The 23,942-nt window shown below is 41.3% G+C and overlaps 2 protein-coding genes across 5 annotated transcripts in view; one reads left to right on the forward strand and one right to left on the reverse strand.

The window, feature by feature from the left end:
• The window catches only part of RPA1 (replication protein A1), a 72,619-nt gene extending 70,876 nt beyond the window's left edge, over positions 1 to 1,743 (reverse strand). Inside the window, exon 1 of the mRNA XM_006939978.5 lies at positions 1,587 to 1,743. Within this exon, the coding sequence (XP_006940040.2) occupies positions 1,587 to 1,619 (33 nt within the window). The 5' untranslated portion in view covers positions 1,620 to 1,743. The remainder of the gene's footprint in view (positions 1 to 1,586) is intronic.
• A 123-nt stretch (positions 1,744 to 1,866) lies between these two features.
• The window catches only part of SMYD4 (SET and MYND domain containing 4), a 69,503-nt gene continuing 47,427 nt past the window's right edge, over positions 1,867 to 23,942 (forward strand). For 2 of the 4 annotated variants that reach the window (XM_006939979.4, XM_019817360.3), the window contains exons 1-3: positions 1,869 to 2,125; positions 3,247 to 3,392; positions 20,667 to 20,811. In XM_006939979.4, the coding sequence (XP_006940041.2) occupies positions 3,259 to 3,392; positions 20,667 to 20,811 (279 nt within the window). In that variant the 5' untranslated portion in view covers positions 1,869 to 2,125; positions 3,247 to 3,258. Of the gene's footprint in view, positions 2,126 to 3,246; positions 3,393 to 20,666; positions 20,812 to 23,942 lie in introns of all 4 variants that reach the window. The other 2 variants (XM_019817359.3, XM_003996433.5) reach the window with 2 other exon arrangements.

The raw sequence follows: 23,942 nt of genomic DNA on the forward strand, positions 1-23,942 counted from the left end.
TATCACTCATGTAGAACTTAAGAAACAAAACAAATGAGCAAATGAAACAAAGAGAAAGAGAGAGAGAGAGACAACCAAGAAACGGGCTCTTAATTACAGAGAACTGACGGTTACCAGAGAGGAGGTGGTGGGGGGATGGGGGAAATAGATGATGGGGATTAAGAGTGCACTTATCATGATGAGCACTGAGTAATGTATAGTATTGTTGAATCACTATATTGTACACCTAAAACTAACAGAAGTATGTTAACTACACTAGAATTAAAATTAAAAAAAAAAAACTTTTTAAAAGCTGGAAAGGAAGCAAGAACAAGAGGGAATATGCAATGATGGGAATGGGGGGGGGGGGGTACACTGGGTGGAAGTGAGTAGTCCAGGCAAGAAGTGATGATGCCAGAGTGGATGAAAGAGAAGTAGATGGATTTAAGAGAAATGTGTGGAGGTAAAACCAAATTTGGTGATGGACTGGACACCTAAAGTAATGGGAGCCTGCAAGAAGAATGATTCCACAATTTCGGGCTAGCATACCTTAGTGGATAATGGTGCCATTCATCCCTATAGGGAACACCAAGAGGCCCCAACTTACTAAAATAATGGATCTACTTTGGGATATGTTGAATTTAAAATCTCTTTGAGGTATCGGGTGGGCAGACAGAAAACAGAGGTTTGTCTTTCAGATAAAGGTGGCTCCAGAGGTGCCTGGGTGGCTCTGTTAGGCAACTTACTCTTCGTTAAGTCACAACTCACAACTTGTGAGTCCAGGCCCCGCATGAGCCCTGCACAGGGCTCTGTGCTGACAGCCCAGAGCCTACTTGGGATTCTCTGTCTCCCTCCATCTCTCTCTGCCCCTCTCCCGCTAGCGTTCTGTCTCTCAAAAATAAATAAACAAAAAATTTTAAAAGGTGGTTCCGGACAAAGACACTTGTGTGCAACTGACATATAGATGGTAATGGTATGTCTTGGTAGAAGAGGGCCTAGAACATAACCTTGAGTAAACAACCTACAATGAGGGACCTGCAAACAAGACGAGGAATGATCGGGCAAGCCAAGCCAAAAAAGCCGAAACATTAAGTTAAGAAGTAATGCTCAACACACTCAAACGCTGCTGAGAACTCTGTTGGTTAAGTTGAAAACTCAAAAGTGGCTGTTGAATTTAACGACTAGGAGGCACTGTTAACTTCAGCCAGCGTTCTTTCTATAGCGATCGAAGGGAACGAAGGATTGGAGTCTGTTAATGGGTTAACCCGAGGTGTGCTGAAACGACAACTCTCGAGAAGTTTGCTGTGGACAAGGGGAGGGGAGGAGACAGAGACTAGCCAAAGGAGGGAGATGGAGGACAAACAAGTTCATTTTGCTTCGTTTTCTTAAGTACAAAAAACACGGGCATATTTAAAAGAGGACAGGAAAACTCCCTCGAAGAGAGGGTGATGATTTTAGGGAGTCACCCGACGGTTTCCTGTCCCACCCCCGTTATCTTCTCCCGCGTTCTCTCCCCATAGCCTCCAGCCTCTCTCTCCTTCTCCACCCCGACACGGCCAGGGCCCACAGCTACCCCGCGGCCCGCTGGCCCGCAGGCGTCTCCTCACCGCAATGGCCCCCTCGCTCAGGTGGCCCACCATGCCTTCGCCGCACCAACTCCCGCGCTCCGGATCCTCCGCAGCCCCTGTTTCACTCCCGGGGCCCCGCGCGCTCCAAAGCTATTGGGCCAAGGAGCTACAGGCACCACCCCCGCTTTCCGACATGCGCAGGGCACGGAGGCGGGCTTAAGGGCGGAGCAGCCACCGCGTTGGCCGAGGAGCTGCGAGCAGCTCACGTGACACGCCTGAGCACTGGTTCGGGACCTAGTCTCCCAATGCGGCCTAGGGGCGGGGCCTGGGCCGCGGGGCGCGCGGAGGATGACGCGAGCGCTAACCAAGGGCGCGAGGTGCAGTTCCGGAAGCTTGCCGAGAGGCTTCTTGGTGGAAAGCCTGGCTCGGCCTTTGGCGGGCCGACTGGAAGAGAGAGCTGTTCCCTGATAACCCTGCTGCTGACCATAGTCAAGCAGTAACTTGACTACTTTCTCAACCCAGGGCGGAGCTCCCGCCGGTGCTAGACCTTGAGCTTGGCACAGTGGGGATCTCTGAAGGTAAATAGAATCCAGTCCCTGCCCTCAGAGGAGAGTATGGTCTGTCCAGGGAGTTACCACAGTGAGGGGTCCTCACTCCATGTAGACATAATATGGGCCTCAGGAGAGACACGAAGTGTGCTGCGATCACAGATGGAAAATCAGGGAAGGCTTCCCAAAGGAGGTGCCATTCAAACTGAGCCCTGAAGGGTGTGTGCAGGTTTGTCAGGTGGACTGTAAGTGAGGATAAGGATGCGCCTGGATGAATGCGAAGACTGTGCACAAACTAGAGAGGTGAATAGCCTGGCAAGCTGGGGATAGCTTTAAGTAGCTCAGGATAGTGGGTTACAGAGGAAGATGACTTAGGCATTAGAAAATGAGCCAGGGGTAGGGGTGCCTGGGTGGCTCAGTCAGTTAAGCATCTAACTCTTGATTTTGGCCCAGGTCACGATCTATCTCACAGTTGGTGAGTTCAAGCCGTTTGTCAAGCGCCTCGCTGACGGTATTGAACCTGCTTGGGAATCTCTGCCCCTCGCCTCCTCGCTCTTTCAAAATAAATAAATAAATTTTGAAAAAAAGGAAGAAAACAAGCCCCAGGTCAAATAGTGAAGGATTTGTACTGAGCTTCCCTAAATGCTTGGAGGAGCATTGATTAATTTAAGGCAGAGGATGGACATCTGTCTCAATATGAAGGATGAATTGAATTTAGAAAGCCGGGTAGGGGACTGAGGGCATGGAAACTAGTTACGCCAGACAAGAGATGGTGAGGACTCGAACTAAAGGAATGACCTGGGGATTGAAAGAAAAAAACTGAACTATACATAGAAACATTTGTTAACTTAATAGTTGCTGAGGAGAGAGAAAGAAAAACCTGGGATGTCTCAGTTTCTGACTTGAGCATCTTGGGAGATGGAGGTCTAAGAGGCAAGCGTCCTTTGTGGAACAAAGTAGCCCTTCAATAAATATTTCTGAATAAAAGGATGTTCAGTGTGAGAGAATATAGATCCTCAGCATGTAAAGTACAGAAAAAGACCACAAGAATTGATTTGGTTGTTTCCCATTTGCTTGAGTGAAATCTTGATTTTTCTAGGATTGTGCATTTGTAGAAATCTGAATTCTTTATTTTCTTATTCATTTTATAGACCTAAAGTAGGATGGATCTGCCTGTGGATGAGTGGAAATCGTATGTATTTCAGAAGTGGTCTTTGCTCCCGAAGTCCACTCAGGTCACGATCTCTACCGCAGAGACTTTGAGCGATATCTTTCTTCACTCCTCTTTGCTTCTTCAGTAAGTGAATGAAAGCTTTACCCAGGGAAATGTTGGTCTCGAAAATGTTCTCTTTTGTCATTTTCTCTCAATTTCTATCTCTTTTTCATGGAAGGATTAAGTTCAGATTTTTTACATTTTGGAGCATTCAGCAGTTCTTGCTATTTCCAGTTTTCCCTAACCTACTGTTGTAGAATAGACAAGATAGCTTTTTTGGTGTTTTGGTTTCAATAAGCAATGCTGTGCTGTGGAAAGTAGGCTGTGAACTTTGCCATCTCCCAAAAGATATAGTGGAGATTTACTAGCTGCATATAGAAATTTATAAGTGCTCACATTTAGAAAGGACTTTAGAAGTCATATATTCAAACTCTCTTGACTACCATCCTCAATAAGAAATTCTATTTTATATCATAACCTAGTACATACATACGTATACAGAAAATTACAACAAGAGTTTCCCGAAACGTCATTCAGCGAATTTTTATTGATCACCTGTTTTGTGTCAGACACTGTGCTATATGCTTAGTGAACAAAAAAATACATCAATGAGGGGTGCCTGGCTGGCTCAGTCAGTAGAGCATGTGACTCTGAATCTCAAGGTCATTCAAGCTCCACATTGGGCAGTAGAGCTTACTTTTAAAAAGGAGGGGGGGGGGGTGGTGTGCGGGCCTGGGTGGCTCAGTCGGTTGAGCATCTGACTTCAGCTCAGGTCATGATCTCACAGTTTGTGAGTTCAAGCCCTGCGCTGGGCTCTGTGCTGACAGCTCGGAGCCTGGAGCCTGCTTTGGACTCTGTGTCTCCCTCTCTCTCTGCCCCTCCCCTGTTTATGTTCTGTCTGTCTCTCTCTCTCTCTCTCTCTCTCTCTCAAAAATAAATAACCATTAAAAATTATTTTTAAATAAATAAAATTTATTAAAAAAAATTTTTTTAACGTTTATTTTTGAGAAGAGAGAGACAGAGCATGAGCGGGGGAGGAGAGAGAAAGAGGGAGACACAGAATCTGAAACAGGCTCCAGGCTCTGAGCTGTCAGCACAGAGCCCCATGCGGGGCTCGAACTCACGGACTGCGAGATCATGACTTGAGCTGAAGTAGGACGCTTAACTGACTGAGCCACCCAGGCGCCCCTAAATAAATAAAATTTAAAAACAGGGGTGCCTGGGTGGCTCATTCAGGTAGGCAACAGACTCTTGATTGTGCAGAGGCTGCTTGGAATTCTCTCTCCCTCTCTGCCCCCCCACCACGTGCACATGCTCACTCTCAAAATAAATAAATAAACTTAAAGAAAAAAAAAAAGAAAAGAACCTTACCACTTAAAAAGAAAGAAAGAAAAATACATTAGTGAATCCAAAATAGACACAGAGCCTTACCCTTGAGGAGCATAATTGTGGCAAGGAGAGACAGACAATAAACATAAATAAGCACATATAAGGATATAGTATGTTAAAGGTGCTAAATATAGTAGAAAAAAAAAAACGAAAATAGAACAAGATAAGGGAAATAGGCAGTGCCAGGAGTGAGAGTGCAGGTTGTGGTATTAAACAGTGTGATCAGGGGCACCTGGGTGACTAAGTCAGTTAAGTGTCCGACTTTGGCTCAGGCCATGATCTCACTTTATGAGTTTGAGCCTCTCATCAGGTGCTATGCTGACAGTGCGGAACCTGCTTGGGATCCTGTCTCTCTCTGGCCCTCCCCCATTTGTGTTCACTCTTTCTCTCTTTGAAAAATAAATGAATAAACTTAAAAAAAAAAAAAACACCTCTGAATAAATAGTGTGATCAGATATGGTCTCATTGAAAAAGTGGAAGTTGAGCAAAGTCTTGGAGATACAGGAGTTAACAAATTAGATATTTGAGAGAAGAGTACTCCAGACAGAGATCCCAAGGTGGGATGTGTCTGGCATGTTTAAGCAACAGCAAGAAGACTAGTGTGCATGAACAGAGTAAACCAGAGGGAGAGGAGCAGGAAATAATATCAAAGAGGTAATGAGACATGTATGGAGGTTGGGGGACAGCAAGTGGTACAAGTCATGTTGGCCCTCCTACGTGCCTTTTCTTTTTACTCTGAGTAGGAAATTATTGCAAGGTGTGGTAGGCAGACTTCTAAAGATGATGCCCCCTCCCCAACACTCCCAAGTCAGTTGACCTTGATACACAATTATCTGAGTGGGTCTGACCTAATCAGGTGACCCCTTTAAAAGCAGAGCGTTTTTCCCAGCTGGTAGCATAAAGGAACATCAAAAAGATTCAAACCATGAGATACGCATGTGCTTTTAATGACTTTAAAGATGGAGGGGACCACATGACAAGGAATGCAGGCAGCCTCTTCAAGCTAAGAGTAGTTCCTGGCTGATAGCCAGCAAGGAAGTGAGGGCCTCAGACTTACAATTGGAAAGAACTGGCTTGATTTCAGCCTTGTGAAACCCTATTCAGAGAACTCAGCCAGACTCACCTGCACTTCTGATCAACAGACTGTGAGGATAATAAACGGGTGTTTTAAGTTGCTGAAGTTGTGGTAATTTGTTACCCAACAGTAGAAAACTAATTCCCAGGGTTTTGAGAGAACGATATGATCTGATTATATTTTTAAAGCAGGGGTCAGCAAACTACAGCCTGCAGGGTAAATCCGTCCTACTGCCTGTTTTTATATGACCATCAACTAAGAACGGTTTTTACAGATAAGCATTTACAGTTGATTTGATGATTTGGGAACACTGGCTTTGAATCCCAATTAAGTAAAATTCATTAAAAAAAAAAATCCATTCTCATTAGTAGACCTATATTACGCAGGGTGCCTGGCCTGCTCAGTCAGAAGAACTTGTGACTCTTGATCTTGGGAAGGGGGGCCAGAGGATGGGGGGGGGGGACCAACTTAAAAAAAAAAGTAGACTGGTATTACAAGACATTATACTCAATTATTTTTTAAGTTGTATCAATAAAAATTTTATAGAAATTTGTTTTCTCTTTTCTTATAGAGCTACCTCTGTAAGAACCTCAATTTTACCTCTTGGCCCACAAAACCTAAATATTTACCCTCAGACTCTCCACAGACAAAGTTTGCTAACTCCTGTTTCAAGGGATTACTCTGTTGAGGATAGACTATAGGACAAGCAAGGGTGGAATTAGAGAAACCTGTTGGGAGGCTGTCGCATTAATCCAGGTGAAAAATGAGGTGATGATAATTTGGACCAGGGTGGTGGTGGTGGGGTTGACGAGAAATGGTTGGATTCTGAAAGTAGACTTCATAGCAGTCCTTGAAAGATGGAATGTGATATATTAGAGGATGAGAGAAGTAAAAAGTGACTCTAGGGATTTAGGCCTAAGAAAGATGAAATTACCATCACCTGGGAAGACTGCTTTGGAACAGTTTTGGAAAAGAAGATCAGGGGTTCCCAGTTCAGTTTGAGATGTCTAGTAGACATCCAGGTGGAGGTGTCTAAGTCAGCATGACATTTAGGAGAGAGCGCTGGGCTGGAGATAGAAATTTGGGAGTCATACATGGTATTTTGAGCTGCAGACTGGGTAAGTTCACCATGGTAGAGCGTATAAATGCTTACTGCGTATGATGTGCCTTGATATTTTCCTTTCTATTTATCTCATTTAAAAAATAATCAAGACCCACTAAACTGATTTCATGACCCACTGAGTCATGACCTACAGTTTGAAAAATAATGTCTAAATCTTTATGGGATCTGTGGATTCCTTTTACAGAGTTTCTAAAAATGATAGACAACTATTGATGAAAATAGTAATGGTAGCAGAGTTATCCCAAGGTAGTTGGATATGGCTTACTAACACCAAGATGTCCTAATCCACAAGAATCATTTGAAGTTTTGGTGCATAGAAAGGAATACAAATGAAGAGGGTTTGCTTCGTCATTTACTATTGGAGTTCCTCAAGACTCCAACCTAGGCTCTTTTTCCTTTCCACTCTGTATCCTCAACTGATACAGTCTCATGTACACCCATGACATCAATTACTCCTCTGTATGTTGATTATCCTTAAAATTTTATGTCCAGCCCTCACCTCCCTTCTGAGACTCCAATCTCTAAATCCAGCTGACTACTTAAAAGTCCCAAAGATACTTAAAATTAAACATATCCAGAGGCAACTGGGTGGCTCAGTTGGTTGAGCGCCTGACTCTTGATTTTGGCTCAGGTCATAATCTCATGGGTTTGTGAGTTCAAGCCCCATGTGGGTCTCCACACTAAGCATGGAGCCTGCTTGGGATTCTCTCTCTGCCTCTTTCTCTCCCCTGCCCCCCCCCCCGACTCTTTCTCTCTCTCGCTGAAAAAAAAAAATTCAACATATTCAAAATCAAACTCACAGTCCCTTCCAGTGGTCCCTATCTTAGTGAATTGCACTACCTTATTTCAGTTCTTAAAGCTAAGAACCTATGAACCATTCTATATTTAAAAATAACTCATGGCGAGGAGGGGCATCTGGCTGGTTCAGTTGGTGCAACATGCAAATCTTAATCTCGGGGTTGTGAGTTTGAGCCCCATGTTGGGTATGGTGATTAATTAAAAATAAAAACTTTAAAAAATTGTTTTTTTAAATAGATAAATACAACTCACAGGGCTCCTGGCTGGCTCAGCTGGTAGAACATGTGACTCTTGATCTTGGGGTTGTAAGTTTGAGCCCCATGTTGGATGTAGATTTACTTAAAAATAAAATCTTTAAAAAAAAAATAAATACGTAAATAAAAACAAAATCTTAAAAAAAAACAAAAACAAAAAAATAGCTCATGAGGGGTGTCTTGCTGGCTCAGTCAGTAGAGCATGCAACTCTTGATCCCAGGGTTGTGAATTCAAGACCTACATTGGGTGTAGAGATTACTAAAAAATAATAATAATAAATAAGGTTTTAAAAAATAATTAAATTAAATATAAAATAAGAACTCATGATCACATGATAGTAGTACAAATGGAAAGATGGGCAAATGGAGGTAAATTGTTGTAAGGTTCTTCTATTGTTTGGGAAATGGCAAAAGTACTAACTGAAAATAGTAAATAAATCAAGGATTCATTTTTTAATCTCCAGGATAACCGCAAAACAAATATTTAAACATTTATAATAAGAGGTGCCTGGGTGGCTCAGTTGATTTAACTTCTGACTCCTAATTTCATCTCAGGTCATGATCCCAGGGTCATGGGATCGAGCCCTGCACTGGGCTCCATGCTGAGCCTGGAGTCTGCTTGGGATTCATTCTCCCTCTCTCTCTACCCCCCCCCCCCCCCCCCCCCCCCCCCCCCGCTCATGCGCTCTCCCTCTCTCAAAAAAACAAAACAAAAAACTGTGATAATCTCCCTCTTTTCCTGTGTGGTATATATAATACTACATAATACATCCCAAAGTTGTCTGCATCCTAATTCCTGGAATTTGTGAATGTGTTAGGTTACATGGTAAGGATAAATTAAGTTTGCAGATGGAACTAAGGTTGCTAACGAGCCAACTTTAAGATAGGCCGAGTAGCCTGGATTACCCATTAGCCCAGTGTAATCACAAGAATCCTTGAAAGTGGAGAAAGGAAGCAGAAGAGTCCGAGGGAGATATAACTATGAAAGAATTGTCAAGAGAGATGCAGGATTGCCGGTTTTGAAGGTAAAGAAAGAGAGCCACGATCCAAAGAATGTAGGCAGCTTCTAGAAACTGGAAAAGGTGAGGCCACAGAGTCTCCCCTGGAGCCAGAAAGCAACATGTCTTTACCAACACCTTGATTTTAGCCTACTGAGACCCATGTCGGAACTGTGAGAGAACACATTTTTGTTTGTATCAAGCCACTAATTTTGTAGGAATTTGTTACAGCAGTGACAAAAAACCAACACGTTCCCTTTACCTCCCTAATCCAAATTACTATCAGTAGCTAGAATACTACCAACTGGTTCCCCAAATGCATACTTGCCTCCCTCCAAACTATTTCCTACACCACAACAGAAATCCTTTTTCAAAACACAAATCAGATTATATTGCTCTCACTTAAAATCTTTCAGGAGTTTCTTTCGCTCTTACAATAAAGACTAAAATTCTCAACCTAATGTAGCCAGTAAGACATTGCAGTCTGCCCATCGCCCATGGCCGTGGCCTCCTCTTACCACACTCCTGTTTCCAGCATATTGTTGACATTCTTTCAGTTCTTTTTTCTTAATTTTTTTTTTCAACGTTCATTTATCTTTGAGACACAGACAGAGCATGAACGGGGGAGGGGCAGAAAGAGAGGGAGACACAGAATCTGAAGCAGGCTCCAGGCTCCGAGCCATCAGCCCAGAGCCCGACGCAGGGCTCGAACTCACGGACCGCAAGATTGTGACCTGAGCTGAAGTCGGACATTCAACCGACTGAGCCACCCAGGCGCCCCATGACCTTTTTTCAGTTCTTAATGTACACTGTGCTTCTTGTCACGTGGCCTTTACTTCCTGTATCTCTTCTGCCTGAAATGCTTTCCCTGGCTTCTCTCTACTCCTCCGCGCCCTAATTAAGTTCTACTTATCCTTCAGGGTCAGCTAGATCTTTCCTCAGGAAAGCCTCCTGAGTCCCAGCTCAGCATATATTAACAACATCACGTAGCTTTCCTTTCCAGGTTCCTGTAATCATTTGATTGACATCTGTCTTCACTATAGACTATAAACTCCATGAGGGCAAAGATGTTGTCTGTGTTTGTCTTTGTGTAGACAAGAGCAGTGCTGTGTCAAAACAAAACAAAACAACAGGCATTTAATAAATACTGATTGAATGTCAATCTGGAAATATGTCTAAAGCTCTTCACCAACTGGCACGTATTTATGCTCAATAGGACTCACACATGAGAGCCTCATATACATGCAGATACATAAACACATACCTTTCAGGTTCAGTGTTAACGTCTTTATCTTTGTGCCAACAACTGCAGATAGTCTGGCACATAGCGGGCACTCAGATTTTAGTTGAATGAAATGATGAGTGCAGTGTTGAGCCTTGCCAGTTCAGGCACTAACCAGGTACAATTAGCGTTTTACTTGTTTTGGGGTGGTTTTTTTTTTTTGATACTTGTTTTTCTTTATGATAAATGTTGACAAGATGCAAATGCATTCTCATCGTATTTGAAATGGTATTTAATGAAGTTTAACGGGAAGGTTTCCCCTTTACCGTCTCTTCATTCAATTCTACAGAAACAGCCACAGTTTATTGGAATTTTCTGGTCCTTTTTGTGTATTCTCATACAATTGTAGATATATCTACATTTCTTTTTCTTTATTCTGTCATATTATGTGCTTTGTTCTAGGAGGTTTTCTCCGATGTCACACCTTAATCTTTCTAGCAACCGCATGATATTGCTTATGTAGTTATACCACAATGTAGTTATTCTTTTCCCTGTTGAGGGGCAATTACATTATTTCCAAGTTGTTGCATTTTTACTGTTACAAACAATGCTGCAGTAAGCAACTTTTTTGTATGTTTTTGTACACATATATTCTTAGAAGATAAATAGCTGTATCAGTCATTATGAGCATTTTATTTATTTTTTTATTATTGTTTTTAATGTTTATTTATTTTTGTGAGAGAGAGACAGAGCCAGTGGGGGAGGGGCAGAGAGAGAGGGAGACACAGAATCTGAAGCAGGCTCCAGCCTCTGAGCTGTCAGTGCAGAGCCCAATACAGGGCTCGAACCCATGAACCATGAGATCATGATCTGAGCTGAAGTTGGACATTCAACTGGCAGAGCCACCCAGGGCATTTTAAAATGTGATAAATACTGACAAATTGTCTTCCAAAAAACTGACAAATTGTCTTCCAAAAAGACATTACCGGTACTTTCCTATATCCACACCAGCACTAGAAAGCAGTAGTCTTTAATTCTGCCAGACTTCAGGACAAAAATGCCTTGTTTTTGTTTTGTTTTGTTTTGTTTGCATTTTTCTAATTACTAGTGAAAGAATGCATTATTTCTGATGTTATAACCCGTTTATATTTCTTATGCAAACTGTTCATTTGTGTCTTTTGCCTATTTTCCCTCTAAGTTGTCTGTCTTTCTCTTATGAATTTATAAGAGATCTTCAAAAATCTGGTCCTATAATTCTTTGCTATATTTGTGACTAGTTTTTCCCCAACCTATTATTTATCTTTACTTGCAGTGTTTTGCATTGTATATAAATTGTGCGTGCTTTAACTTCTATACACCTATATCTTTTTTTTTTTTTTTCTGGTTTCTGAGTTATGTGTCTTGCAAATAGTCTTTATATTCTTCTAACTCCTTTTGTAGTTTTTTGTTTTAGTTTTCACTCAAAACTCCATCTGGGGGCGCCTGGGTGGCTCAGTCGGTTGAGCGTCCGACTTCAGCTCAGGTCACGATCTCACGGTCCGTGAGTTCGAGCCCCGCGTCGGGCTCTGGGCTGATGGCTCAGAGCCTGGAGCCTGCTTCCGATTCTGTGTCTCCTTCTCTCTCTGCCCCTCCCCCATTCATGCTCTGTCTCTCTCTGTCTCAAAAATAAATAAAAATGTTAAAAAAAAAAAAAAAAACTCCATCTGGAATTTATTTTTGTTCCAATTCTAGTATATGTGCTGCCGAAGCGAGCACTGGAATTTTTTTTTGTATGTGATGTAAGAGAATGTGCTAACATTTTTCCAGATGATTTTTCCTAGGCATTTATTGAATAGGCCGTGATATCCTTAGTGCCTCAAAACGCCATATTCGTTAAAAATTGAATTCCCACTTGCCACAAATTTGTTCCTAGACTCTATTTCTATGTCAAAACCAAAGGGTTTTTACTGTGACTTTATAGTATCATACTAGAATTCTTTCAGTTTCAAGTGACAGAAACCCAGCTCACATTAGGAAATTTATGCACTATGAAACTAGGATGTCCAAGGCAGATCTGTTTGCAAGCAGAGTTGTGTCCAGGGGCTCAGATGTCATCAGACTGTAGCTCTTCATCTCGCAGACGAACTGCACACCTGGCGGGCATAATCAACGCTGGTAGCCTTGGACACGTCCTGCAAGCTTAACAACCACAAGAAAAGAGGCCGTCTTTCCTGAGAGTTTGGGCAGAAAAGGTCTAGATCAACCTAATTGTGGACTCCAGTCCACCTAATTTTGACTGCCTGATGCATCCTTTCAACCACAAGCATGAGGCCTTTCTGATTGGCCAGGCCTATAGCACGGTGCTCAACCCTATTGCCACATTGGGGTCTTCCCTCCTTCAGCCACAAGAAATGGTTTCCTCCCTGAGATTTTATTACCAGAAGTGGAAGGAAGGAACACTGGAAAGCATGGAAGGCTCGTATAGATGTGGCTTTGCTGTCTGGTAGGCCAAGTTCCCACACACTCATATACTTCTTCTTTTTCAAGAATGTCTTGGCTAGGGGCGCCTGGTGGCCTAGTCGGTTAGGCGTCCGACTCCAGCTCAGGTCGTGATCTCACAGTTGGTGAGTTCGAGCCCCACGTCGGGCTCTGTGCTGTCGTCAAAGAGCCTGCTTCGAATCCTCTGTCCCCCTCTCTCTCTCTGCCCCTCCCCCTGCGCTTGCACACGTGCTCTCTCTCTCTCTCTCGAAAATAAATACTTTCTAAAAAATGTTGTTGGATGTTTGATGCAGATTGTGTTGAACTTACAGATTCATTTAGGGAGACTTGACACCTTTACAATGTTAAATTTCCTCCTCCAAGTAAAAGGTATGTCTTGCCATTTGCTTAGGGCTTCCTTCATATCCTTAAGTAAAGTTCTATCATTTTCTTTGTATAGGTCTTGCACATTCCCTCTTAGATTTATTCTTCCTTATTGTAAGATTATTGTTATCGTGAATAAGACTTTTTTTTCGCCCAATTACATTCTCTGACGATTGGTGTATAAAGGCTAGGAATTTTTGTATCCTACAGCTGCCTAACTGTATTTTCACAATATCTTATTGTTTTTATGCCAATTCACTTGGAATTTTTAGGTAAGTAGCTATATCTGCAAATGGTAATCGTCCTTTCCAATATTTTTACCTCTCATTTTATCTTTTGATTATAACATTAGTTAGACCTCCAGTGCAGTATTGAATAGTAACAGCCATTTAGGACATTTGCCATAGGTTTATAGTACATACCCATTTTTAATTTAAGGAAGTTGTCTATATCATAAATAGGTCTTGAATTTTTTTTTAATGTTTATTTTTGAGAGAGAGAGAGAGAGACAGAGTGTGAGTGGAAGAGGGGCAGAGAGAGAGGGGGAGACACAGAATCCAAAGCAGGCTCCAGCCTCTGAGCTGTCAGCACAGAGCCTGATGCGGGGCTCCAACTCACCGCAAGATCATGACCTGAGCCAAAGTTGGATGCTCAACCGACTGAGCCACCCAGGCACCCCCAAAAAAATTTTTTTAGGTATAGAATGTTCTTATTCTTTTTTTTTTTTTAATTTTTTTTTCAACGTTTATTTATTTTTGGGACAGAGACAGAGCATGAACGGGGGAGGGGCAGAGAGAGAGGGAGACACAGAATCGGAAACAGGCTCCAGGCTCTGACGTGGGGCTCGAACTCACGGACCACGAGATTGTGACCTGGCTGAAGTCAGACGCTTAACCGACTGCGCCACCCAGTCGCCCCTAGAATGTTCTTATTCTTAGCAGAGGTCTGCTGAAATGCGTAGAGGTGAACTTCTATGATGACTGTACTTCAAATGGCTCAGAAAAAACATGTATATACAGACGTGTGGGAGTTACCACACTATTGTTTCTCAGCTCCATTCTCAATCCTCTGTACTCTGTGGAACTTGATGCATTGCCAGTTGACTCCATGAGAGGCCCTCAGTAGGGCTCCAGAGACAGAAGGCAAGACTGGAAGAAGGAACTCAGTTCTGTCTGCTCCCTAATTAGCATCCACATGAAAAAAACACAGTTAGACTTTTCACCTTATACCATATATAAAAGCTAACTCAAAATAGCCCAAGGACCTAAACTTCAGAGCTAAAATTATAAAACCTTTAGAAGAAAACCTAAGGTGGAAGCTTATGACATTGGCTGGCAATGATTTCTAGGCTATAACAGCAAAGGCACTGGCAACAAAAGTAGACAATTTTGAAAATTAAAACAGTTTGTGGATAAAAAGACAATATCAACAGAGTAAAAAAGGCAACCCACAGAAGGGCACCTGGCTGGCTCAGTGGGTAGAGAGGACATGTGACTCTTGATCTTGTGTCGTGAGTTTGAGCCCTATGTTAGGTGGAGAGATTACTTAAAAAAATAAAAATAAAAGATTTTTTTTAAAAAAGGCAAGCCACATAATGGGAGGAAATATTCGCAAATCACGTACCTGATAAGTAGAACTCCTAAAACTCAACAACAAGAGAACAAACAACCTGATTTTAAAAATGGGCAAAGAGGGGCGCCTGGGTGGCTCAGTCGGTTAAGTGTCCAACTTCAGCTCAGGTCATGATCTCACAGTCTGTGAGTTCAAGCCCCACGTCGGGCTCTGTGCTGACCGCTCAGAGCCTGGAGCCTGTTTCAGATTCTGTGTCTCCCTCTCTCTCTGATCCTCCCCTGTTCATGCTCTGTCTCTCTCTGTCTCAAAAATAAATAAACGTTAAAAAAAAATTTTTTTTTAATGGGCAAAGGATTTGAATAGAGATTTCTCCAAAAAGGATATATCAATAGCCAACAAGCACATGGAGAGGTGCTCTCTCTTTTTTTTTTTTTATGTTTATTTCTGAGAGAGAGAGACAGACATGAGTGGGGCAGGGGCAGAGAGAGAGGGAGACACAGAATCCGAACCAGTCTCCAGGCTCCGAGCCGTCAACACAGAGCCTGATGTGGGGCTCGAACCCATGAACCGCAAGATCATGACCTGAGCCAAAGTCAGACACTTAACTGACTGAGCCACCCCGGCACCCCTGGAGAGGTGCTCTTAGCATCACTAATAACTAGGGAAATGCAAATCCAAACTACAGTGAGATACCACCTCACATTCATTAGGATGGTTACTAGGAAAAAACAAACAAACAGAAAATAGCTCATGTTGGTGAGGATGCGGAGAACCTGGAGGCCTTGTGCACTGCTAGTGGGAATGTAAAATAGTGTAGCTACTATGGAAACCAGTGTCATTCCTCAAAAATTAAAACTAGAATTAATATACGGTCCAGCAACCCTACTTCTGCATGGATACCCCAGAGAATTGAAAACAGAACTCAAACGGATATTTGCACACCAGTGTTCATGGCAGTATTTTTCATAATAGCCAGAAATGGAAACAGCCCAAATGTTGTCCATCCACGGATGAATGGATAAACAAAATGTGGTATCTACATACAATAGAGTATTATTCATCCATAAGAGGAATTGAAATTCTGATACATGCTACAACATGGATGAATCTGGGAACAGTATGCTAAGTGAAATTAGCTAGGCATAAAAAGGATAAATATTATATGATTCCACTTATCTGAGTTACCTAGAGTAGACATTCATAGAGACAGAACATAGAATAGAGGTTAGCAGAGGCTAGGAAGAGGGAGGAATGGGGAGTTATCAAATTATTATTTTTTTTAAGTTTATTTATTTATTTTTAGAGACACACAGAGCACAAGCAGGAGAGGGGCGGGGGGAGGGGGGGGACAGAGGATCCAAAGCAGGCTCTGTGCTGACAGCAGGGTGCCTGACATTGAATTTGAACTCACGAACCATGAGATCATGACCTGAGCCGAAGTCAGATGCTTTACCCGCTAAGCCGCCCAGGCACCCCTGAGGAGTTATTTTTTAATGAGGACAGAGTTTTCAGTTTGGGATTGTGACAAAGTTATGGAAATGGATAGTGGTGACAATCGCGTAATATTGTTAATGTACTTAATGCCACTGAACTGTATACTTAAAAATAGTTAAAGTGTCAATTTTGTCATGTGTATTTTACCACAGTAAAAATAATTAGAAAAATTGTTTTGGCATACCTGGGTGGCTCAGTTGGTTGAGCATCTGACTTCAGCTCAGGTCATGATCTCACGGTTTATGAGTTCGAGCCCTGCGCTGACAGTTCAGAGCCTAGAGCCTGCTTCAGATTCTCATTCTCTCTGCCCCTCCCCCACTTGTGCTCTGTCTCTCAAAAATAAATAAATGTAAAAAAAAAATTATTTGTTTTGGGGCACCTGGGTGACTCAGTCGGTTTAGTGTCCAACTCTTGATTTCACCTCAGGTCATGATCTCAGGATTGTGGGATCATGCTGGGTGTGAAGCCTGCTTGAGATTCTCTCTCTCCCTCTAACACTCTCTCTCAAAAAAACAAAAACGAAAACAATAGCGGTGACCAGGTGGCTCAGTGGGTCAAGCGTCCGACTTCAGCTCAGGTCATGATCTCACAGTTTGTGAGTTCAAGCCCCACATCAGGCTCTGTGCTGACAGCTCAGAGCCTGGAGCCTACTTCAGATTCTGTGTCTCTCTCTCTCTCTCTCTCTGTTCCTCCCCCACTCACACTCTGTCTCTCAAAGAATAAATAAACATTAAAAAAATTTTTTTAATCTTCAAAATATATATATATATATAAATATATTTTTTAAGAAAGAAAAATTGTTTTATCTCACTTCCTCAAATTTTTTATCATACTATTCCAGAAGAAAATTTGGAATATGAAAAAGAAAAAGAACATCCATTTGCTTTTCAAAACTTTGAATCAATTACTGAGTTAACTTGGTGCCTAAAGAAAAGAATGAATTATTGCAGCTTAGTTCTTAATTGCACTAAAGAACAATTACACAACACTGAATTTATCATCATTTTGGATTAAGATAAAGAGTATCCATTGTTAGGCAAGCAGAGTTTTGCTATAATTATTATTCACCACAATCTTTTTGCTTGAACTAGGATTTTCAGATTTACCCTAATTTGAAACAAAACAAAAACAAACAGGAAAAAAAAACAACAGACTCTATGGTTCACCAGATACGCATAGGGTATTATCCTCGTATTGTTTTTAGACTGGAATAAACTTAGAACAGGCAAGCACGCCTTTTAAATTAAAATTTTTTAATTAAAATTTCTAATTTTCCTTTTTATATTATTTATTTTGATATTTTTCTATATTGTATCTAAATACTAATAAAATATTTGATATTAACTCATACATAGTAAAGATAATGTTTTGTGAAATTTCAATACATCTGTACATAGACACATCAGACTGAATCACGGTGTAAAAGATATTTCTTATTATGGGTCTTTGTAAACAAAAATTTGAAAAACATTCTACACTTCTGATCTCAATTTCTTTGAGAAGGGATGCTTAAGAGAATTTTTAGTTTTCAGGGCACCTGGGTGGCTTAGTCAGTTAAGCTTCTGAGTGGGCTCAGGTCATGATCTCATGATTTGTGAGATTGAGCCCTGCGTCAGGCTCTGCACTGACAGCACAGAGCTTGCTTGGGATTCTCTCTCTCCTGCTATCTCTGCCCTCCCCCACTCATGCTTGCTTGCTTACTTACTCACTCTCTCAAATAAATACATATTTTAAAAATTAAAAAATATTGGGGGGCACCTGGGTGGCTCAGTTGGTTGAGCGTCTGACTTCAGCCTAGGTCATGATCCCACGCTTCGTGGGTTTGAGCCCCACGTCAGGCTCTGTGCTGACGGCTGAGAGCCTGGAGCCTGCTTCAGATTCTGTCTCTCTCTCTCTCTCTCTCTCTCTCTCTCTCTCTCTCTGCCCCTCCCCCACTCTGTCTCTTTGTCTCCCAAAAATAAACAAAAACTTTTTTTAATGTTTATTTTTGAGAGAGAAAGTCAGAGCAGAAGCAAGGGGGGGTGGGGAGCAGAGAGAGAGGGAGACACAGAATCTGAAGCAGGCTCCAGGCTCTGAGCTGTCAGCACAGAGCCTGACACGGCTCAAATCCATGAACCGTGAGATCATGACCTGAGCCAAAGTTGGACGCTTAACCTACTGAGCCACATAGACACCCCTAAAGAATTTTTTAAAAAGGGAATTTTTATTTTTCACATTATGCATATTTTACTTTCTTTACAGTTAAAGAGAGAGTCTGGGGTATTCTGTTTCTCCTTGTTGGCAGAATGGTGTATTCTCCGTTGCCAGTGTGTGTGTTTATTTGTGGGGTTTTTTATGTTTATTAATTTATTTTTGAGAGAGAGAGCAGGAGAGGAGCAGAACAAGAAAGAGAGAAAGAATCTCAAGCAGGCTTCGCGTTGTCAACACAGAGCCCAATGCAGTGTTCAAACTCACAGACCATGAGATCATGACCCCTGCCTAAACCAAGAGTTAGACACTTAGCCTTTTCAGGTTGAAATAATTTCAGAATTATTTGTAAAATAGTAATTTTACAATAGTAGTAGTAATTTTTACAGTAAAATTTGTAAAAATAGTACAAATAATTGCTGTGTAATATACTTTGTTAAGTATATTTTAAAAAGTATATACCTTTAAGAAGTATATACTTTGTTAAGTATATTAAGTATAACAAAGTAATATACTTTGTTAAGTAACAAAAATTCAATCAAGTAAATTTTTTTAAGTTTATGTATTTATGAGAGAGAGAGAGAGAGAGAGAGAGAGATTGAGAGAGAGAATACCAAGCAGGCTCCTAGCTGACAGCACAGAGCCCATGCAGGGCTCAAACTCACAAACTGTGAGATCATGACCTGAGCCAAAATCAGGAGTCAGACACTTAACCGACTGAGACACCCAGATGCCCCAACCAAGAAAATTTTATTTTATTTTATTTTATTTTATTTCATTTTACTTTATTTTTATTTTTAAAAAATTTTAATGTTTATTTTTGAGAGAAAGAGAGCACGCATGTACACACGAGCATGGGGGAGGAGCAGATTGAGGGAGAGACAGGATCCCAAACAGGCTCCACTCTGACAGCAGAGAAACTGATGTGGGTCTCAAACTCATAGACTGCGAGATCATGACCTGAGCCTAAGTCAAATACCCCTCAACCAACTAAATTTTAATGATCCAGTTGGCTTTGTTAATTGATTCATGAATTGAGCAGCATCCCAACTAGCAAGTAGAAGGGAGCTCCAAAGGGCTATGGAAAAGGGAAGGTTTTTAAAAGTAGAGTGACGCCTGGGTGGCTCAGTCAGCTAAGCCTCCGACTTTGGCTCAGGTCATGATCTCACAGTTCCTGGGTTTGAGCCTCTCGCCCAGTTCTGCGCTGACAGCTCAAAGTAGGGAGGATGTGGGTGCCTGGGTGGCTCAGTCGGTTGAGTGCCCCACTCTTGATTTCGGCTCAGGTCATGATCTCAGGGTCATCATATCATGGTCCTGATCTCACAGTCGTGAGATCTGAGCCCTCATCGGGCTCCTTGCTGACAGCTTGGAGCCTGCTTGAGATCCTCATTCATTCTCCCTCTCTCTCTCTCTCTCCCCCTATCTCTCTCTCTGTCTTAAAATAAACAAACATTTAGGGATGCCTGGGTGGCTTGGTTGGTTGGGCGTCTGACTTTTGGTTTTAGTTCAGGTGGTGATCTCACAGTTTGTGGTTTCTAGCCCCTTGTGGGGCTCTTCGCTGACGGCGGGAGCCTGTTTGGGATTCTCTGTCTCCCTCTTTCTCTGTTCCTCTCTCCCTCTCTCTCTCTCAAGTAAATAAATATTTAAAAATAAATAAATAAACTTAAAAAAATAAAGGTAGAGAGAGTGTGGAGAAAAAGGAAATTATTAGCAAAGAATCCATTGTTTTAGGCAAGGTCACTCTCCTAAGGCGAATGGAAGGGGTCTGTCAGTAAACTTACTAGTGCTGACCAGTAAATTCCTATCTGGAGGTTAAAGGTTACATTTCTGGGGTCTTGCAACTGCAGTCAGCTTAGGTATTAAGTCTTGGTTTACTGACTTGGGTCCTTAACAAGTGATACCATTTGGGGCCTGTGACTTTCTTTTCAGTATCTTCTTTCAGATTCCCCAAATGTTAATACTTTACTACATTTACTTTATGATTCATTTTCATTTTCTCTTTCTCTTTCCCTACCTCTCCCTCCCTCTTCCCCTCTCTTTCCTCCTTCTGTCAGCCATTCACTCAAGTATTTTCAACACAGTTTAGGTGGAGAATACTCTGCTACAAAACCATGTATTATGTTATTCTCCACACCTAAGCTTTTTTATGATACATTATCGTGGGGGTGGTAATTATAAAATAAATAATTAGCATTCTGTCCTCTAAATAGAAATTCTGGTATCTATGCCTCTGAGGCCATAAGATTTTCCGCCCCCCCCCCCCATTCACATTACACGATACAGACAACCTCATGTGTCCCAGTGTTTTGCAGGTAGGTACTCAGGACGTTTCAAGTGCAGTGGTTAAGGTACTTCCCTTAATAACAAATGTGTGCTTTTTTTGTTTTGTTTCTTTCTTCATGAAGACCCGAGGATGAGATGTTTTTACAAAATCTGTCTAGAGGCTACCTGGTGGAAAAGGACCCCAACGCTCCCCTTTTCTACAGAGAAGAAGGAAACAAAAAATTTCAGCAGAAGGATTATATGGGAGCCACAGTGCTGTACTCTAAGGTAAGGCACCGCATCTCAGCAGGAGGGGCTACCAACGATTCCGCGATGCATAGTTCTTCAGGTCACAGAACCTTACTGCTGACTTGTGTAGCCAGTGGTTCCCTTGTTTACAGTTTGTGAGCTGAATTTGAAAAGGAAAACTGGCAGAATTCTGCCATTGGTTATATGCCAAAACAAAGGCATATACGCGTCCTAAATTCCATCAAGAAACTTCTATTCCTGAATTGCCTCAGATACCCTGTAGCAATAGGCTTATTGGACCCATGGCTCTGCCTTGCCCGGGTCTGTCAGCTGTCACTGAATTGTGTGCCCTTTGTATCAGAATGACTGATGAGGCTGTTGGCTTGATAGTCCCAATTTAGAGGCCAGCTAGGTGTTTGGTCAGCTGCAGTGTTCGCTTACAACCGGTTTGACTTAGGTTAACTTAGAAAGGAAAATAAGCCCAACTGCCACGGCCTATTTAAATCCCATTTTGAAAGTTGTCAACAGATACAGCAGTACTTAGGAGATGACTACCACGATGAAGCAAATATCTCAATAAAGCTAGCCAAATGAATTTCTTGGCTTCCCAGTTATGTTCACGCTACACTATTTATTGTCTACTAAGTGTGCCATAGCATTATATCAAAAAAATGTGCATACCTTAAATTAAAAGTACTCTATTGCAAAAAAAAAAAGCTAACTGTCAGCTGAGCTTTCAGCAAGTCGTGATCACTGATCACAGCTCATCGTAATGAATATAATGATGAAAGTTTGAAATATGGCAAGAATTGCCAAAATGTAACACAGAGACACAATGAACAATGTGAGCAAAGGCTATTAAATGGTGCTGATAGACATGCTCAATGCAGGATTTGCCACAAACCTTTACTTTGTAATAAAAAAAAAAAAACGCCATGTGTGTGAAGCACATTAAAATGAGGTATGCCTAGGGGTGCCTGGGTGGCTTGGTTGGTTAAGCGTCTGACTTCAGCTCAGGTCATGATCTCACAGTCCGTGAGTTCGAGCCCCGCGTCAGGCTCTGTGCTGACAGCTCAGAGCCTGGAGCCTGTTTCAGATTCTGTGTCTCCCTCTCTCTCTGCCCCTCCCCTGTTCATGCTCTGTCTCTCTCCATCTCAAAAATAAATAAACGTTAAAAAAAAATTTTTTTTTAAATGAGTATGCCTATATTTATTTTTTAATATTTATTTGAGAGAGAGAGAGAGAGCATGAGTCGGGGAGGGGCAGAGAGAAGAGGGAGACACAGAATCTGAAGCAGGCTTCAGGCCCTGAGCTGTCAGTACAGAGCCTGACACAGGACTCAGACTCACAAACCATGAGATCATGACCTGAGCCGAAGTTGGATGCTTAACCAACTGAGCCACCCAGGCGCCCGAAATAAATAAACTTTAAAAAATGAAATGAAATGAAATGAAATGAAATGAAATGAAATGAAATGAAATAAAATAAAATAAAATAAAATAAAATAAAATAAAATAAAAACAAAACTAAGCATCACTGAGCTAGATTTTGATCAGGAAGAGTGGCTTTTAACAATCTGCGGCTTTTACTGTCCTGCTTCCATCATAGAAACTGAAACAAGATCCCTGAGAGACTTCCGTCCATAATTTTTAAGAGATAAATATGGGCTTAAAGCAGGAATGTACCAATCTTCTCACCACGTCTGTGATCTTTTATATTTAAAAGAATGAGTGTAGGGGCACCTGGGTGGCTCAGTCGGTTAAGCATCTGACTTCAGCTCAGGTCATGATCTTCAAGGCCCATGTTGGGCTCTGTGCCGACAGCTCAGAGCCTGGAGCCTTTTCAGATTCTGTGTCTTTCTCTCTCTCTCTGCCCCTCCTCCACTCACACTCTGTCTCTCAAAAATAAATAAACATTAAAAAAAATTTTTTTTTTAATAAAAGAATGAGTGTAAATTTGAAGGGTAAACACCTTTACTCTGAATCTTTAACAGGGCTAAGCTTAACATTTGGAATTAGTTTTCCAACAACTCTCAGACTTCTAACAATAGCCTCTATAACTGATAAGAGCCCTAAATTGTAATGTTATAAAGTATTTAGTTGAATAATGTGAATTCGTGATTCCTGAAGAATTAAGTAACGATCCACTGATAAGTGGCTTAATAGTTCCTTTTTACAGAGCTAATCTCTTCAAGTTTATGCATGTGCATCAGAAATGTGATCATATGGGAAGTTGTTCAAGGAAAACAAGTAAAATAAAAAGGGAAACCAGACAAAAAATTAAGGTTTGCTCTGTATGTGAAGGGAGATGAGCCTTCCTATTTCATGAAGCTAGTATTTTGGGGATTATGGTACTTTGCAGTTTTCTACAAACCTGCTATTTTCTCTTTTTTTAAATAATATTTGTTGTTTCTATCTGATTATAAAAGTACTATGTTTTGTAAGTTACTTGGAAAATATAGAGAAGCATAAGGAGTAAAAAAGTCACATAGTCAGGGATAGGCACTGTTAACATTTTTGCTTATATCCATCGCGACACTTTTTCCTCTGAAAATATGTTTTTCTTTTACAAAATTGGTATAATGCTGCACTTACTGTTTTGTAATCTGCTTTTTTTCCTCAACAATTTATTGTGACCATTTTCTTGTGTTATTAAATTTTCCACTAGCACATGATTTTTTTATGGCTAGTTTAGTGTTCCATTACAGAGAACTATGCTTGATTTAACATCTCCTAATGTTGACAGATTGCTTGGTATCACAAGGCTACAAGGAGTGTCTTTCTATGTAAATATTTTTACGCATCTGATTACTTCCTTAGGATAAATTCCTAGAAGAGAATTTGCTGAGTCAATTTAAATGTATTATTCTAAGCCTTTGGTACTTGGTGCTGGATTGTTCTCTAGGAAAAAACTAGTTAACAACCCTTCTAGTAGAATATGGGAATGTTCATTTCTCTGTATCCTCAGCAATACTAGTTTTTAAGATTTTGTTATTATTTTAGCTATTTATTTTTAATATGAAATGTGTCTACATAGTTAAAATTCAAAAGGTACAAGAATATATACACAGTGTAGTCTATTTCTTCTGTCTCCTGGCCACCACTTTACCTAACACCAGAACCCAGCAACTGTTAAATGTGTCTTCCAGAGGTATTTAGCATATATAAATT

This window comes from Felis catus, chromosome E1 (assembly GCF_018350175.1).
Source record: "Felis catus isolate Fca126 chromosome E1, F.catus_Fca126_mat1.0, whole genome shotgun sequence".
NCBI classification, from domain to species: Eukaryota; Metazoa; Chordata; class Mammalia; order Carnivora; family Felidae; genus Felis; species Felis catus.